The following is an 18,853-nucleotide window of genomic DNA, read 5'->3' as shown; positions in this document are numbered from 1 at the left end:
ATATCCTTCTATCTGGTGTGGTGCGTGATAACTGCGCTGTCAAAATTTTCCTGCCATCGTCTCCATGGCCTGCCTCGTATGAGAAGCCTATGAAAAGATCCTTCAAGGGCGATTACAGGAGACGGCAAAACTCTATTCAGTTGACGTGGCTGAACCAGTGCAGTTGTTGCTTCACGAAACTGGTGACAACTTTTTCAGTAGACTCGAGCCTTCGGTATACTTCCATATATTTATGATGTAACAGTGTATTGGATTCTCACAATGAGCCGGAACGGCAAATATTAGAAGTTTTCTTTCATCTCTGGTTTTGAGTGGCCCTGTTTAAACTATCCCTTTTAAACTATTAAAAATTGAGTTATAGTGTCCATGATTAAACTATACAAAGTTGCTCTTTTTCGCGCCAAAGTTTCTCTTTCATCAGTTTCACCTACTCTTTGGTTGCTACTCTTGGTCGTAAGGTCCAAATGACTAAATCTTCTATTTGACATTCCTCACTTATTTTTTTGGATTAGTAAGCGCCCGTAACTCCCAGCCAATCATTAATTTGAAAACAGTCGTATATTATACAATCGGATAATGTAATATTGCACAACGGGGTTCTTTCAGCTAAAGAATGCTTAGGTTTCAGATTCAAATCTACTCTGAAAGAGGAATATAATCGTTTTGGAAGAATTGAAAGGGCATGGATATTTAGAAGCAGAGTAATTATGAAAAATGTTGTGCAAAACTTTCCGTTCCTTTTACTGGCTTGAAATTTTACACAGGAAACCAAGGAGGAGGAATTTAGCTTTCGCTCTTTTATTGGATTTTCACAAAGGAGGACCAATCAGATTTTAAAAGGCGGGGTTATTTGTTGCTTCAGAAGTTATATTTCCTTAACGAATAAGGTTATTGGCTTATGAAAATAAGTGACGGACATAAACCAATGAAATCAAAGTATACTTTTTAACACTGGATTCTAGAAAATTAGTTTATTTTGTTCTCTTCGGTGTGGGCTCGGAAAAGGTTGTTTACTTCTATTGTAGTTATTTATCATTTGAAATCTATTAATCTTTCCCTTCTTTTTTTTTTTTTTACAGACAGTTAACTACCTTTGACAGTTGGAATGATATAAGAATTCACGTTGCAATGGATACTTGTCTTACCAAAAAAGTGATGTAGGTAAGTCAAGTTTAGAGGTTGCTTAAACTTGTGTTGGTCAGACTTTGATATGCTGCCTGAACACTTTACTTTGGAGGGGGGGGGGATTTCAGGGCCCAGGTACAAAAAAGATAAGGTAAATTACAGGTAAAAAAATAGACAAAATAATGAAGAACTCGATGTTTCTCGTGGGAGGACCTAACTCATCCTTTATTTTTAGGCAGTTTTGAGTATCCACTTTGTAGCCAAGTTATTACTAGAAAGGCACTAACACCTTAACAGGGTAAGGGGGCTACAGCTAAAATGTGCTCGTCAAATACTATCATATATTCCTTTTCTTTCTTTCTATAACTGAACCAGTAGTTTTTACTACACAGCTTAAGAAAGAGGGAGGATGGGTGACGGAAAAACACATCTAAATTGCTTTGGTAGTAATTGTCGATTATAGTAAAATTTTGATAAATAGTTACAAAAAGATTTAAGCTTTTTGGAGGAATAAATTTTTTTGGCTCGAGGATTTGAATTTGCCTATGCCAGATCGGTAAATGTTGCTTCTAAAGTCGTCGGAATCATTAGAAAATAATTAAAGTTAGCGCAATACCACATAGTCGTCAGTGATGCCACGTTGAACAGTGAAAATACATAAGCAAAACTAATTAGTAATATAATTTTAATAACTTTGCTAATTAAGTAATAAAATTATATAAACTAATTAGTAATATAAGTTTAATTAATTAGTATATAATTAGTAATTACAATTTTTGTCCGTAAAAAATTCGAACATTAAAACCTTGTTTTTCTCAAAGACATCAACACCTTCAAAGGAAAGCTAAAAATTAGACGAAAAACTAGTTTAAATAACTTTACACAAATACATAAAAAGATGATAAAGATGATAAAAACATAAAAGCTATGCAAAAAAAGAAACAAAAAAAAACAACGAAAAATGAAGGATGACTGTTATATACTATAGTTTGTTTATAATCTTTTCATATAAAAATCTTATACATAGCCTCGGCCAAACTGATTCAACTTAAGTACAGGTGAAAAGTCTTTTAATTGTCTTATGTTAAAAAAACTTAGTAAAAATTTTCTTTTGCTAATTAAGCCGAAGTATATTGACTTTTTTTCAAGTTTATTCCATTTTGGCATTTATTTAATAAATTCAAACTTGTTTGAAATTTTGGACGCTAACTGTGAACTTATTAAATAAAGGTTCAAATTTTAATTTCTTTTTTTATGGAAAAGGGTATACCTGTAAGTAAAATTTTAAAAATCTGATTCTAGTAGTATACCTAAGCTTTCAAGACCTGAGTTTCAAACCCCTGGTGCTGAACAAAACTCCTTTATTTGGTTTCTTTAGATTCAGAGAGACTTGAGTAAGGCACTGTCTTAAGTATGGGATTAAAGTGTTTGCGTGTTGATGGGTAGGAGGAGATACTACACGATTCCAGAAAATGCTGAAAATAAGAAATGCAGCATTTTGTTTCAGGATTGTGTTTGACTCCCAGGAAGGTGTTCAAAAATCTCGCGAATTATACCGTTTTGCAATTAGTTCAGTTAATTAGAGCTACAGTAAGTTATTAGGTGCTGTATTGCTTTTCATCCTCCTCTTTTGATGGACAGAACTCCTTCATTTAGTTTCTTTAGATTCAGAAATAAATTTGGAACACACAGTCAATATGTGACTAAAGTGTCTGTGCGCTTTGAAGTGTGTCCTGAGTGGCGAAGGCGAAGACCTCTCTGTTTGATTATGGATAGAGTGAAACAAAGTCCCTTCTGGGTGACATAAAAATGTCTGCTCTTTCTGATTCTTTCCGATTGACACGTGAAACACGCTCTTCGGAGATTCGAACGAATAGAAGATGGCAAAAATTTCAGCCTTATAGGCCTTGACTTCGCAGATGATATAAATCTTCTTGGACCAAACCTAGCAAATACTGGACGAAGTGGCAGATTTCTCAGCCTACCTTGATCTACGAATAAGTACGAAGAAAACACAAGTTCTTGTTACGGAAATCACAACGGACTATCAACTTATTATCAATGGCTATCCTCTCGAAATAGTTGACAGTTTCAACTATCTGGGTTCCGAGGCGGATTCCAAATGGGGATGTAATCAAGATGTCTACAGAAGACTGGATTCGTCAAAAGATTACAAATAAAGTTAAGCATACACTAGTCGATAGTGCAGGAAGTCTTACTCTATTGTGCCGAATCTTGGCCCGTCAAAGTAGCTCAGAAGACCACTCTGGACGCTTTTACAAACAACGCATGCATTCAATATTACGTATTCAGTTGCCAGAACAGGCTTCGAATGACAAAGTCCACCATTACTGGTTTAGCTTCGACAGAATCTCAAGTGTCCTTTAGTGTCCTTGGACACGCCTTATGCGGCCCTAAATATTTTGTTTTTAAAACAAGTACTGCTCGCTGAAATCGCACCAACATGGAGCAGAAGGCAAGGAAAATGGCCAAAGAACGCTTGTTACACAAGATCTGGAGCCAGCTGGTGGTTTCCAAAAATAATAACACAGTTGGGACAAATTGTTATACAGTTGCTGCTTGCTCTAAATCGCTGGCTGAAGTTTTTTGAAGAGTTGGCATAAGGCCGGCCATCCTAGAAGACTCTTACCCAACAACCCGATTCAGATTCCGGTCAAAGAGGAAACGCCTGGAATTTGTTTGACTTTCAGAAAGGCTTAAAACCGTTCGAGGAATATTGCATCCAATGCCTTTTTTCAATTAGTGGATGAGGATTCAACTGTCTGTTCAATTAGAGGCTCAATACTCTACCAGGGTACATTATCACTTCACCCCCCCCCCCCCCGATGTAAAACAGAAGTCATTTCTTTGTTTTTTTAGATTCAGAAACTTTAAGAACACAGAGTTAATATGCAACTAAAGTGTTTGCATGTGTTGAAATGTAGGATGAGGTATTTGTTTTGAGGAATGTTTTTTAATTTCAGAAAGTTGATTGTCTTAAAATTGTTTGAAAAATCCTACATATCTCTTAATTAATTTGTGAGAATTTAACGATTTCAGCTTTTTGTATTCAACATTTTTAATGGTACGTTTGTATTCAACATTTTTAATGGTACAAAAACATTTTCAATAATATTCAACATTTCAGCGTATGAGAATTCAACTGTCTATCCAATTAGAGGTACAATGACTTAATAGGGTAATTTGTCACTCTTGACATTTTCGTGTATGTTGGGAGAAAGGCGGAGATAGCCAAAGATTCCTGACAGAAATATGACAGTGACCTCATTATTGACTAATGAATGATTTTTCATTATGATTTTTTTCGCTATTGTTTTGGCATTCTTTGCCGGTTTTTCAGTTTTCGTGGCATTTATGATTTTTTTACTTCGAAATTCAGATTCATCCTTTTGGGGCTTGTGATAGTAACATTTTGAAATAAATATCTTATGTAACCTAAATTGTGTGGGCTATTAGTTTAATTTTTTTTTTATAAGACATAATTTTTGATCACAAAATCTCTTCATAAAGTTTTGAGTGTCCATTGGATTGAAAGATACCATCTTGAAATCACCTCTGTACGGGAGGTTTGTCTTCAATTTTCGTAAGGTTATGTTTCTAATTTGTCAGCATAAACAAAGTGAAAATATAGAAATGTATAATATTGAAACAGTGATATATATATATATATATATATATATATATATATATATATATATATATATATATATATATATATATATATATATATATATATATATATATATATATATATATATATATATATATATATATATATATATATATATATATATATATATATATATATATATATATATATATATATATATATATATATATATATATATATATATATATATATATATATATATATATATATATATAAAAAAATATATATATGAATTGAAACAGTGAACTAAATTCGAAAAAAAAAACCGATAAAAGGCCCTGAAAAAACAAGAAATATTGGAATAATTTTCTTGGAAATTCTATTGGGAAATAATTTTGAATTTTTACTAGGAATCCGTCTATTACCAGCATTTCTGAATAATTTTTAACTATATAGATTTGACTGGAAGTAGGATTACCCCCCCCCCCCCCTTAAGGAAGAACCTTCCGCTTGGTTCTATATAATTTAGAGGGATCCTGTTTTTTTTTATTTATTTTTATTCCTAAATTCGGTGCGAAAGGTATATTTTGTGCTAGTCTTTTAACATTAGTCTTTTACTCATCCCGTGGATGACTGTGGGGTCTTCTTGTGAAAGAGTCGACAGAGGAACTTTTAGGGATAACATCCCCAGGAAGATTGCTCCAAATCGAAGTGCTACGTCGAATGAATATGTTTTCAGCGTTAAGTAACATCTTAATTCAAGTAGACTATTAAGCTGTGGCATTGCTTGGTTTTGTAAAATCTGTAAATTATATTGGCTGTCGTATTCGCTGGGTCAATTAAGATTCATGTAGTAATCCGGGCATTCATGAAATCGAACTATAAATACTTTGTGAAATTGAATGGCGCCTAGAATATAAAATTACCAATGTATCGTAATTCCTAACCTGGACTATGGAATTAGCAGCAAGTTTGTCAGACTCAACACAAAAGCTTTGACTAAGCAAGTTTACAGACTGTTCATTTTGAGTTTTTTTCAGTCGTTTTAATTTCTTTTCGTTTTAGGTTGCGTCAATTAATTTGTTGTAATTTCTGTTCGTTTAAGTCTGAGTGATCATTTGATTTGATTTCTATTATTTTTAGTTTTTAATAAATCTCTTTACTTTTAATTAATTTAAAAAAAAATTCTAAGAAAGAAGTTTCTCAAAGAAAAGTAAAGAGCTATATTAAACCAGAGATGAGCAGCACTAAAGTCAATAAAGTCAAATAAGTGTAAAACTGTACAATAAGCAACCCTCAATAAATAAATAAAACCCAAAACAAACAGAAATTACTGTAGATAACCGAGTCAAACTCAGAACGAGCAGAAACTCAGAGGAGTAGGGCTGACGCACCCAGTAGCTTTCTAAAAACCAGTACATAATTTGCACTTTACTGAAAACGATCCTTATGTTGCGCTATGTGTTTTTCATAACTAAAAAATAGAGAGATAAATCAGCATCCATAAGCAATATTACTGAGAAACAACAACAAATGAATGTGGATTGACAGTTTAATACATATGCTAATCTTAATTCTCGAAAGTCTTAATAATTGTAGATGTATTAAAGTTAAAAAAGAGAAAACATATAAAGTTTATTTCGTTTTCAGTGAAATGCAAATTATGTTCTGTTTATGTTAGTTTTTGTCTTTTCATTCCAAGCTACATGTTGCCTGTATGCCTGCATGTTGAAGACCATCTTCAAACTTTCAAGCTCTAATTAGAAATCAGCGAGAGGTTCTAATTCTACGAGTATGATGGTGTCGACAGATTCGTGTTCTCTTCAAGTAATAACAGATACTCATATATAATATATTCTATAGAAACATAAGTTGTTTTTTTTCGTTGAGCCATAAGCTATTTTTTTTCTTTTCTTTCGTTGCTGATTATGTTGAAGGCTATCTTTAAACTTTCAGGCTCTAACTGCAAATCAGTAAAAAGTTCTCATTTTGTGAGTAAATTTGAATTCAGCCTTCGGGCACATGCTATAAGTTATGCATCTTGCTCATTGTTTGCATATAACATAAATAATTAATTTTATCGTAGGGCGATGATTATGTCATATACCACACATAGGAAAAAACAAAAGGTTTTTAACCCAATTAATTTCCTTTTAAAATGAGCCATTGAACAGCTCTCTACGATGTTCCAGTGCCAAGCTATCTGTGGAAAAGAAAGAAGAAAAAAGAAAGAAAAAACGATGCCGTTTAGACAGAATGTTGTAGTAGCTGCCACTTTTCTTGATTTTCAAGCCAATATATTTCCCCTGCTGTTCAAGCCAAATGACAGAAAGTTTCCTATACAGGGGTTTCAGACATGGCAGTTCTAATGATGTACTTTCTCTTTTGATCTGACTTTTTTTTAGGAGTTATGGGATTTTATATTTCTGAACATTGGACGTGATCGTCTCTTACTAGGTTGCTAGCTACCGCTGCAACTCGGATTGTAGCTATCGCTGTAAACATGATGGATAATAGAAACAAAACCTTAGGAATAAAGAGCCACTTAAGATTCACGTAGCTCAACTCGTGTGTTTTTGAAATAGAACTGTGTTTACTTTGTGAAATCGAGTTTGAACTAGAGTTTAAAGTAAAATATATAGGAATAACAGAGGTAAAATAATGAATTAGTCTACGGTTTCACCGGGCCTCTTAAGATTCACGTAGCTCAACTCGTGTGTTTTTGAAATAGAACTGTGTTTACTTTGTGAAATCGAGTTTGAACTAGAGTTTAAAGTAAAATATATAGGAATAACAGAGGTAAAATAATGAATTAGTCCACCAGTTTCACCGGGCCTCTTAAGATTCATGTTGCTCGATTCGAGTAGTTGTGAAATGGAACTGTGTCCGCTTCGTGAAACCGAATGATATCTAGCATATAGAATGAACAATTGAAATAATAATAAATCGAATCAAAATAGTATATGTGTTGTCCATTTCGCTGGGCCACTTGGAATTCATGTAGCTCGATTCGAGTACTTGTGAGATAACACTTTATCTACTTTGTGTTATCGAATACAAACTAGAATTTAAATTAATGAGTTGAGCTACAAATTTCGCTGTGCCCCTTAATATTCATGTAGCTCGATTAGAGTTTTTGTAAAATATACCTATGTCTACTAATACTACTACTAACAACTCGCTGCAGCCCCAAGTCGCCAGAGGCCAGCACAGCTACGCACGCTCCTCGACCATCCCAATCTATTCAAAGCCTCCCTCTTTACACCCTACCAGGAAGTTCTCATTTCCCTTAAATCTTTCCTTACGACATTCTCCCACCCAGACCGGGGACGTCCTGCTTTTCGATTGGCGCTAGACGGTTGGCCGACAAGGACAATCTTTGGCAATCTGTCGTCCTTCATCTGCAAAACGTGCCCTAGCCCATTCTTTCTCTCATTATTGCCCTAGAAAGCGGTATTCAACCACACTTTTCGTACAGTTTACCGTTTGAGATGCGGTCAGTCAGTCGGGCTCCCAGAACAATCCATAGGCAATTTCTCTGGAAAGTATCTAGCAAATCTACCTCCATTTTGCTGGAGCGCCCAAGCTTCAGAACCATATTGACCACTGTCTTCACTGAGGCTTCCAGTATTCTAATCTTGGTTCGTAGACTTTCTTCCTATTCTTCCAAACTTTTTTTTAACTGTGAAAAAACAGCCTGGACGTTGGCTATTCTCCACTTGGCTATCTTCGCTACTTTCTCAAATCGATTAGTGTCTACAATTTAAAATAAAACACATAAGAATATTAAAAACGAAAATTATATATTTTGCTACCAATTTTGCTTGGCCGCTTAAGATTAAAGTAGCTGTAATCGAAGTTTTGTGAATTTTTTTTTATGTTGAATGGCGTCTTAAAGATAAATTAAAATATATAGAAATAAACAAATAATAAAATGGAATAAAAATGGTCTCTCCTCTTAGATGGGCCACTTGAGATTCTTGTACCTTGATTCGAGTATTTGTTAAATCCACCTATAATGGTTTCTACCTTAGCTGTCAAAGTCAAACTTCTCAAATCATCAGACATCAAAATCAACTGCTGCCAAAATCAACAAAATTAGCTATCAGCTTTTTCTGCTATAAAACTCAATAAGTACGTTGCTGGGCTTTTTGGTAAGGTAGCTATCCTATGTTTTGTTACCATATAATGTACTACCTTTGTTTATAAAGATTATTCATTCCAAATTGAAAGAAAAACTAGGCGAAAAATCAGCTAAAACACATAGAGCCAAACAGTTTGAAACTGTGTGACAACTACGCCTTCTCTGCGAAGGCGTAGTTGTCTTCGGGAATTGACATATTGTTGATGTTGGAATTTTTGCGGGCGAAGAGTTGTCAAATTTAACTAATTACGTTTGTTTATTTATTTTCGCCTTTCAACTTGGGAAAAGGGCGAAAATATGCTACTTCCCTAAAAATTTCATAATTTTGAAACAATCAAAACAAAGATTTTGGAAAATCGCAGTTTTCAAATATGAATAGACTTAACATTGGTCCAGGAGGGCATATATATATATATATATATATATATATATATATATATATATATATATATATATATATATATATATATATATATATATATATATATATATATATATATATATATATATATATATATATATATATATATATATATATATATCCTGCTAAGATAGGAATACCTTCAATACGTTAGACACTAAACTGGATTACCGGAGACCACATGTCCCTCTGGGTCTCTGAATGTGCCCTCTGTGCAGGTTTCATTAGAGCGGAATAAAAAAAGATACTTTATAGAGAAGATATATATGTGGAGGTGTATGTATAAAGGTAGTGTGCAAGTAAGTGCCCTCTGTGGAGGCATGATTACTCAGCTGTCCAGCTATATTTATAGAAGAATGATAAGAAGATATTTTTAAATAGAAGAGAGGATGGGTAGGTGTGTGTTCAAATGTAGTGTGCAAATATGTGCCCATTGTGCAGGTATCTTCAGGAATGGTTAAGACGATGATATTTCTATAGTGAAGAGATATGTAGGTGTATTTCAAAAGATAGCATGGAGTGGGCAAAATTTAATTTTCATCATCTAGGTGGGAGGGAGGGGGGTTGGCAGACTTGACGTTTTTTCAAGTTTTTTTTTTCAATAGAAATTAATAAAGTCATTTTTCATTGAAAATTACCCCTAAGAAAGGTGTTCTTCAAAATATAGGGAGGGGGATATATAATTTCTTCTGAAGTGAATTTTTTATGCTAAAATTGCATGCATGGTTAATTTATACTTGTCCCACTTCCATAGGTGTTAAAAAGCTAGAATTTGAGGTGCAAGAATAACTTCTCAAGGAGTAAGGACGTGTGAGTTGGAGGATTCTCCTAGGTGACGGGGATATCTCTACCCTGCATGCAGACATGATTACAGAAGCATGGAATGATTACGTGCAGGCTGGATTACATATCTTCTGAAGTTGATTTTTTGTATGCTAAATTTCCATGCATAGTAAATTTCTTTTTATGCTAGTCCTGCTTCCATAGATTTAAAAAGCCGGAATTTGGGGTGTAAGGAAAATTTCTCTATGCGAAGGGAGGTGGGAGTTGGAGGATTCTCCTAGGTGCGGGGTTATCTGTACCCTGCGTGCAGGCATGATTATAGAAGTGTGCAGGTATATTCAGGGAGCGTTGGAAATAAGACATTGATATAGAAAAGAGGTGCGTTTGCAGCTACATAGGCTACCTAAACGTTAAAATTTCCTACTTAAAGGTTAAACTTTCCTACTAAAGGTTACAACTACAACTACTGCTAATACAGAAATTAGAGGATTTTTAGCTACACATAAAACGTTCACCTCCCAAAAACGATAAAAAACGAAATTCTTGCTTTTCAGAAAGTATCCAATCTATGAAAGAATTTTGGCATTTATATAACAGTTATTTAATACATGTATAACTGATCATACGGTGTTAAATAGGGTTTAGTGTGTTAGATTATTTAAAATTAGAGAAAAGTGACGTAGTTTTCTGCTTTGTTCTTTCGTTTCACTTGAAAGACTCTTAGTCGCTTGTCTAGCTTCTAAATGAGAAGACTGTTAGTCGTTAGATTTTGGGTGAGTGACTGACCTTTTATTTGGGTTGGGTCTGTTGTTTTTAATTCGTTTATTTTCATTTAACCTGTTTTTTCCACGTTGTTAGCTCTTTAATTCTTCCAATTTGTGCTTTGTTTCCTTTTGATCTCCACGTTGTCTGTTTTTGTCTTTTTATTAATTTTTTCCTGGTCTAAATCGTTCTCATTTTTGCTCACAAAATATGAACTTCATTCTTTGATCATTTGTCTAATGTGCTGAAGAAGCAGCTGTCTTCTCGAAATATTCGTTTTGTTTTATTTGATATTTTCGTTGGCCTTATGAGACCCAACTTTTGCTTTTGTTTTGGGATTAAGTCTTATGGTGATACTGATTTCCAGCCCCCTCTCCTCGAAAAATACTATCCAAAAAAAGTTCCCAGTGCACCACAATCCTTGAAGGAGGGGGTGGGTTCTCCTCCGTCTATTCACATGTATAATTTGCCATTTTATTTTAGAAAACGTTGCCACGATGCAGTTTGAGGATCTCCAAGATTTTTATGATACTGGAAAGTACCCTTCCAATCGTTTGACAAATTGGCGACCTGTTTTGATAATTATTCCATTGCGTGTTGGACTTTGCACTGTGAACCATATCTATATAGAATACTTGAAAGCTTGTTTTGAGTGTGGACAGTCGGTTGGAATCATTGGTGGAAAACCAAATCAAGCCCTGTACTTCATTGGGTATGCTGGTAAGCTTTAGTCATAACTTACTAGTAAGAACTAATAGTTATTAAGTAACTAATCATGTCTGTTCTATCATTTTTATTTTTATTATATTTAGGTATGTATTTATGTGAATCGTTATATTCATATACATATATTTATTATTTATTTATTCTATTTATAACCCAAATACATGAACAAAAATAGTGGAGTAAAAAGAAAAGAAAGAAAGAGAAATTCACTACAAAAATTGACAAATAAATAATTAACCAAATATATCAAACAGCACTAAACAACCGGATGAGGCGATGATGAGGACCCAACCTTAAACACGCATTAAAAGTAATTACATGTTGATGATTGTGCAGAATACGAATAATATCAGTAGCACCAAACCGAGAAATCATTTTTCTATTAGGGTAGGAACGTGGCAAATAAAGAAGAAACTTGCAGTACCGGAAATAATTAATGCGGATTAGATTCAGATCGCTTTCTCGAAGCAGAGGGTAAAGTCCAGACACAAAAAGTATAGCAGGATCACAAAAAGTCGAGTAAACTTTCGCGAGACCGCGCCTGTTATAACGACCGCGATTAGCAACAATATTGGCATAACCCATTTTTAATTTATCTTTAGTATCAGAGTTTTTCGCCGCAGACTGAAACTGAATCACATATCGAAACCCCAAGCCACCTGAGACTAGAAACACGGGGAATAATAAAAAGACGGCAATTTAAACCACCCGTACCAAACTTATCATTAAACGACAAATATTCACAGTTGGCAATATTTAGGGATAAACCCATTTTTTTCAAGAGAAGAAGGGACTTTATTAACACTCTGTGCTAACCCAACTTTCGACCGACTAATAAGTAGCAGATCGTCGGCGTATCCAAGGTAAGACACATCCGAAAATCCGGTAAAACAGGTAGAGGGTATCTTCGAAACAACAATAGATAAACAAGCACTGAAAATATATGGAGAAAGCACCCCTCCCTGTCTAACACCACAGCGAACAGGTATATTCCCGAAAATCTGACCATTTTATTTCAATCTTACAAAAGAATTAAGATACCAACATTTTAAAACTAAAAGAATAGAGACGTTTGTACCTAGCTCATATAAAGAGTAAAGGGCCTGTGAATGAACAACACTGTCGAATGCTTTGGACATATCAAGTGCACATATATGCACAGCTTGTCCCTTAACGCTAGCATCTCTTAAAAGAATTGAAAGGGCTCTATGCGCATGCTGGCAACCAATTCGTTTTTTAAACCCAAACTGATTTGCATCATAGCTAACTAGATCAATAACATGATATAATAAAATCTGCTCAAATAACTTACTAAAATTACATGCGATAGTTATAGGCCTTTACGAATCACACTTATTAGGATCTTTACCTCGCTTCAAAATCGAGGTAACCGTGCCACCAAGGAAACTATCAGGAACAATGGAATTACAAAGACACATTTGAAATAAAAGCTGTAAATGAGATAGGAACTCTTTTGAATGCGGACTCAAATGAAAAGCACAAATACCATCTATATCATAGGACTGACATTTCAGTCGCTTAATCGACGCCATAATGGCGTCAACAGAGACGGGAATGATATTTTGTTGTGACACTTTAGGGGGTAAACAACGAGACAAAAGAATTGAAAACCGAGCGTGAACAGTATAATTTACTACACAAAATAAACCTGAATAATGCTGAATCCAGGATCGTTGCGGTATATTTTCAATATGTGAACCATCAAGTCTTGAAGAATTAACAACACGCTTCCATTCATTGGAACTTTTCGGAAATTCGGCACCAGATTCCCGAACAGATCGTAATCGACGCTTAAAAGCAATTTTAGTTTTCCTTTTAATATCAAAAACACTACCACTAGACGGACGCCCGCAGGCAATCCAAATTCGGAGCCACAATTTTGCTTGATTTTAATTTTCTTTAACTCAGGATTAATATTCCAAATAGGTTTAAGAGTACAGCAACGAACCATTTCACTAGGAACTGCGACTTCTTCAGCCTTCTTCATGCAGTCTACAATGCCATAATAATCCGTGTTTAATTGGGCTTTAGCATTTGATGAAAAAACACTGCAACGTAAAAGGTTATATGGTACTTTAATACTGTGCAACAGGGAGGCTAAAGTAGCCAGATATAAAGGCCAATTTGTTCGATTCCAATTACGATTTTTAAACCACTTGGAATTATTTTCACGAGGAGAGTTAATCACCAAATTAGCAGAAATGGAAACTTGTAACGATAAGGGTAGGTGGTCAGAGTCCCTCTCTTCTTCGTCAACGTGAACACTAGATGTCGGTACATCGGCTAAGCAGACACAATGGTCAAGGTTAGAGCGAAAACCAGTATTATGAGTATGTGTATAAGGTAAATCTTGATTTATAATCCGAAAGCCGGGGGGAAGGCTATTTAAGATGGTTTCGGATCGGGGAGACGTCGAATTTATATCTTAATTCAAATCACCAATTAATAACCAATCATATCCATTCGCACAGATCCCATTAATTAAATTCTTCAACTTAACACAGGTCTTAGTAAATGCATTAAAAGAAAGCACAGTGTTCTTATTATGCGGCAGGTAAATGTTAACTAGAACAGTATTGCCAAATCTGATCGCGAGATAATGATAATAAGAACCATAACACTTAGGAGGGAAATGGCAGAGTTGACCCTTGATGATACACGCCAGACCTCCTGAGGGTCGACCACGTGTACGCCGTGCATTTGTGGTAAATATGATATGATCAGGACTTCTACGCAAAAAATTAACGCTGGCACCGGTCAATAAATGTTCTTGAAGTAACACTATATCAAAAGAGCTCAACAAACTGTCAATGCAAATATCTTTGTCCTTGGTTCCATTAATATTAAAAGAGGATATACTAGTATATTTTAAATTCCTTTCTGATCAGATTTTGCAACAATTTGACGAAGCTTAGGACATTTAAGGCTATAAGATACATGATCGTCAGCACAATTCGAACATTTGGGGGGCAGGTTGCAAGGTGAGTCTTTGGTTGACTCATGAGGACCCGAATATCTCGCCCATTTAAAAAAAGGGCTTTGCAGGTAGCTAAAAGGTGGTCAGGAGACTGGCACTTGTGGCAGCAGCGAGGAATAGCTTTGAACTCAACAACACGTAGAAATTCATAATAAATTTTCAAACCAAATCTAAGCGCATATTTAAGTGCAGCATTGTCCCGAAAAGCGAGCTTAACCGTCTTAGAGTTATTAATTCTAGTGGCATCAGTGACTCCATCACAATCCAATATATTCGATAAATTCTAATCATGCTCAATTCCTCTAAGGAGACCATAGAACTTTTTTCCATCAATTTAGCCTTCGAATTATTAAGAACAGACGCAACGGATTTGCAGAAATCTTTTGCAGCCAGATCATCAATTTTCAAAACTAGTTTATCACCCACAGGTCGTAAATTGACAACAGATTCATGCCCATGAATTGTATCGACCAATTCTTTAATTCACATTTGGAGGCACATTTGAGATTATAACGGTGGCGAAACCATCAGGGGCACCACTAGCCGGAGCAATTTGTGTGAAATTTAGCTCATAAGGTGTTAACTTTCCATTTATAACATCAAGAGTTTTTTTTTATTTTATTTACTTTAGTAGTTAAAGGGGAGTAAGCTATTGCTGGTATAACAGGAACTTCAGTAGGGATGCGAATCACGTAGACCGGAGCTTGTAATGCGTCAGATTACTTTTTCGTAAAATCTCAATAATATCCTTGAGATGGTTAACTAAAGCTTTTTGGCCTGTCCGCTTCGGGCAAGACTCAGATGGAGAAACAGAGACATAGAGAGATTTCTTAGCAGCACACACACTGGAAATGTCGAAAAAGTCAGCAGCATGTTTTATAACTATTTCATCCTCAATAACTGCTTCAACGTTTACTTGAACAAAATGCAAAACAGGTGAATAAATATATTGCTTTTCATCAGACGAGAGCACGCTTGATATATCAGACATAGTTTCAGATATGAACAAGTTAATCTTTTAATAGCATGACATCACATATAAATAAACGAGTCAATAATTCCTTCTTTTGTTAACTCAGGTAGTCAAGATACGCTAGGCAATTCACTCGGAATCATAATCCTTTGACGAAATCTGAAAGTATTGCAAAAACTAAACTAGCTTCACTCAAAATGCTCACTCAATATGTTACCGTAAATGTCCGCAAATTGGTGAATTTCGACATTTACCGGTGAATGCCCGAAATATTTTTTTTCTCTTCTTGGATTTATTTATCGTTGCCAGTCAACTTTTTCAATTTAATGCAAGGTCTAATAATGACAGGTTAGGTTAGATTAGGGCTGGTTAGGTTGGGTTAGGTTAGGTTTCTAGCTCATTTCTGATATTTAATACTACTACTACTACTAAAAACTCACCGCAGCACCAAGCCACCTGAGGCCAACACAGCTACGCACGCTCATTCTCTTTCCCTATCTATTCAAAGCTTCCCTCTTTGCACCCTCCCAGGAACTTCCCATTTCCTTTAAATCTTTCTTTATGATATCCTCCCACCCCAGACGAGGATGAACTGCTTTCCGTTTAGCCCTAGACGGTTAGCCAAAAAGGACAATTCGGCAATCTGTCATCCTTCATCCGCACAACGAGCCCTAACCACCTCAACCTTTCTTTCATTATAGCCCTAGAAAGCGGGATTTAACCACACTTTTCGTACAGCCTACTGTTTGAAATGCGGTCAGTCAGTCGGGTACCTAAAACAATCCGTAGGCAATTTCTCTGGAAATCATCTAGTAAATCTTCATCCGCTTTTCGGAGCGCACATGCTTCAGAGCCATATTTGACCACTGTCATCACCGTACCTTCTAATATTCTGATCTTGGTTTGCAGACTTGTCTTCGTATTCTTCCAAACTCTTTTTAACTGTGAAAAAACACCATGAGCCTTGGATATTCTACTTTTAACATTTTCACTGCTCCCACCATCTTTACTAATAGTACTACCAAGGTAAGTGAAGCTGTCCACCTGATAAATCTTTTTATTACCCAACGTCACCTTTTCCTCATCACTTATTCCTAGCCTTAGTGACTTAGTCTTCTTAACATTAATTTCCAAACCTATTCTAGCACCCTGAACTCGCAAAACCTCCAAAAGCTCATTCATTTTGCTCACACTTTCATCTAGGATGCTTAAATCATCAGCATAATCTAAGTCTAGGAGACTTTTTCCTCCCCATTTGGTTCGGTGGTCTCTCATTGCCTTTCCTGTGCTCCTTAAGACAAAACCCATCAAAATAATCCATATAAAGGGGGATAGAACACAACCCTGCTTAACTCCTGATTTAATACAAAACCAGCTGCTAAACTCATTTCCTACCTTAACCGCTGTAGTGCTATTCTCGTACATAGCACTAATCACTTTAACGTATTGGTCTGGTATACCATACAAGGATAAAACCTTTGCTAAAGCTCTTCTATCAACATAATCAAACGCTTGCTCATAATTTATAAAACTGAGGACCAAAGGTGTTTGATAGCTGAGGCACTTCTCAATTATTAACCTAATAGAGAAAATTTTGTCGACACATTCTCTACCTTTTCTAAGACCGCATTGTTTCTCTCTTATAACTTTGTCTACAGAATCTCTCAGTCTAAAAAGTATCATATTACTAAGCAATTTGTTACCTACAGGAACCAGACTAATGCCTCGAAAATTACCACACTCACTTTTATCACCTTTCTTATAAAGTGGCTTAATTAAGGTTTTCTTAAAATCGTTAGGTACTTCAGTAACTTATTTCTCACCTCAGAGCCACCATATTTAAGAAACTCATTTACCACACTATCAGCACCTGGAGCCTTATTATCTTTCAACCCTTTCAGTACTGTCGCTAAGTCTTCCTCACAAAACAAATTTTACTTCACATCCAAGGTATCACAAACTTTTTCCTTTTCCTCTATATATTTTCCTGTAACTGTATTTCGGTTTAGCACATTCTCAAAATTTTCTACCCATCTCTCTTTCACTCTTTCCTTATCATTAATTGTGGCCCCGGTCCTATCTTTAACTGGGACAAGTCCGGTTTGACTACTGCCTCTCAATTTTTTAACATACCAGTACAATATTATACTATTATGCCGTCTAGCTGCATCTTCAAGATCCTCGGCAATTTTATCCATGGCCTCTCCTTCTCCTTAGTTCATATTTTAATGCTTTCTCCACTTTCTGTACGTCCATGTTGTTTTCACATAATCTATCACCAAGATACTTATTGTACAAATCTCTTTTCTTTTGTGTTCAACATAATGCTTTTTTACTAATAATCGTAGCTGCCGTCTTAACATTCTTCCCTAAGACATCATCACCAACTTAGCAAACTATTTTCCTTAAATTCCAGTCATTTTCCACATTGTCTATTTTTAAAATTTCAAGTTTAGTATTCGACTGTCCCTGGAAAGTTTTTTCTAAAATTCTCATCCTGGAGTCTATCAACATCATAACTTCCCGGGAGGTAGTTACCCTTCCGAAATTTCAGCTTTAAATTAACCCTAGACACTACTAGATGGTGGTCTTTACTTTTAATATCAGTAATAGCACTCCTATGTACCATAGTATCTTGTATTGATCCTGCAAGTCTTCGGTTTACTATAACATAATCAATAAGGTTTGCTGTCTTACCATCACGTGAATACCATGTTAAGTTATGAGCCATTTTATGACCAAACACCGTATTGGTTATAACTAGATTGTTATGCCTACAGAATTCCAAAAGTCTGTATCCATTACTGTTTTCTTTTCCTACTCAAAATTCGCCTAGGCTAGGATACCATCTATCCCTATTTCTACCGACCTGGGCGTTAAAATCTCATAGTAAAAACATCATATTTCTACCTGGGACCCTGTCTATTTGCTCCTATAACTGTAAGTAAAATTCATCTGAGTCACCGGTGAATGTCGACATTAACCAAATTTATATATATATATATATATTATTGGTGTGTAAGTACGGGTGTCGCCACTTATTGATGCAAAAATGGCGCAAAAAGGTTGCTATGCCACTTACTCGAAGGGGTAAACCCCTAAACCCCTTGTCGGCCCAAATGTTAGTGGGATTCCCGCTCCTACCCCAACGGTTAAGAGCGTTGCCACCAATGTTCGTGGTGTTTTGCCACCAGTGTTATACCGTTAGACCACAACGCCACTGGCGTGGTTATATACGGGTGTCACCACTTATTGGAGGGGAAAGCCCCGGCCCCAAATTATAATGCTAT

The 18,853-nt window shown here is 35.4% G+C and overlaps 1 protein-coding gene across 1 annotated transcript in view; it reads left to right on the top strand.

Annotated features, from left to right (window-relative positions):
• LOC148954172 (cysteine protease ATG4A-like) overlaps nucleotides 1-18,853 on the top strand; it is a 73,787-nt gene that overhangs the window by 29,007 nt on the left and 25,927 nt on the right. The window contains exons 3-5 of the mRNA XM_089086189.1: nucleotides 1,080-1,157; nucleotides 3,237-3,430; nucleotides 11,350-11,586. Coding sequence (XP_088942315.1) covers nucleotides 1,080-1,157; nucleotides 3,237-3,430; nucleotides 11,350-11,586 — 509 coding nt within the window. The remainder of the gene's footprint in view (nucleotides 1-1,079; nucleotides 1,158-3,236; nucleotides 3,431-11,349; nucleotides 11,587-18,853) is intronic.

This window comes from Artemia sp. Qi Xiang Cuo, chromosome 3, assembly GCF_049724085.1.
Source record: "Artemia sp. Qi Xiang Cuo chromosome 3, ASM4972408v1, whole genome shotgun sequence".
In the NCBI taxonomy this organism is placed as follows: Eukaryota; Metazoa; Arthropoda; class Branchiopoda; order Anostraca; family Artemiidae; genus Artemia; species Artemia sp. Qi Xiang Cuo.
The sequence above is the reverse complement of the archived record's forward strand: the minus strand, read 5'-3'. Positions and strand labels throughout refer to the sequence as shown.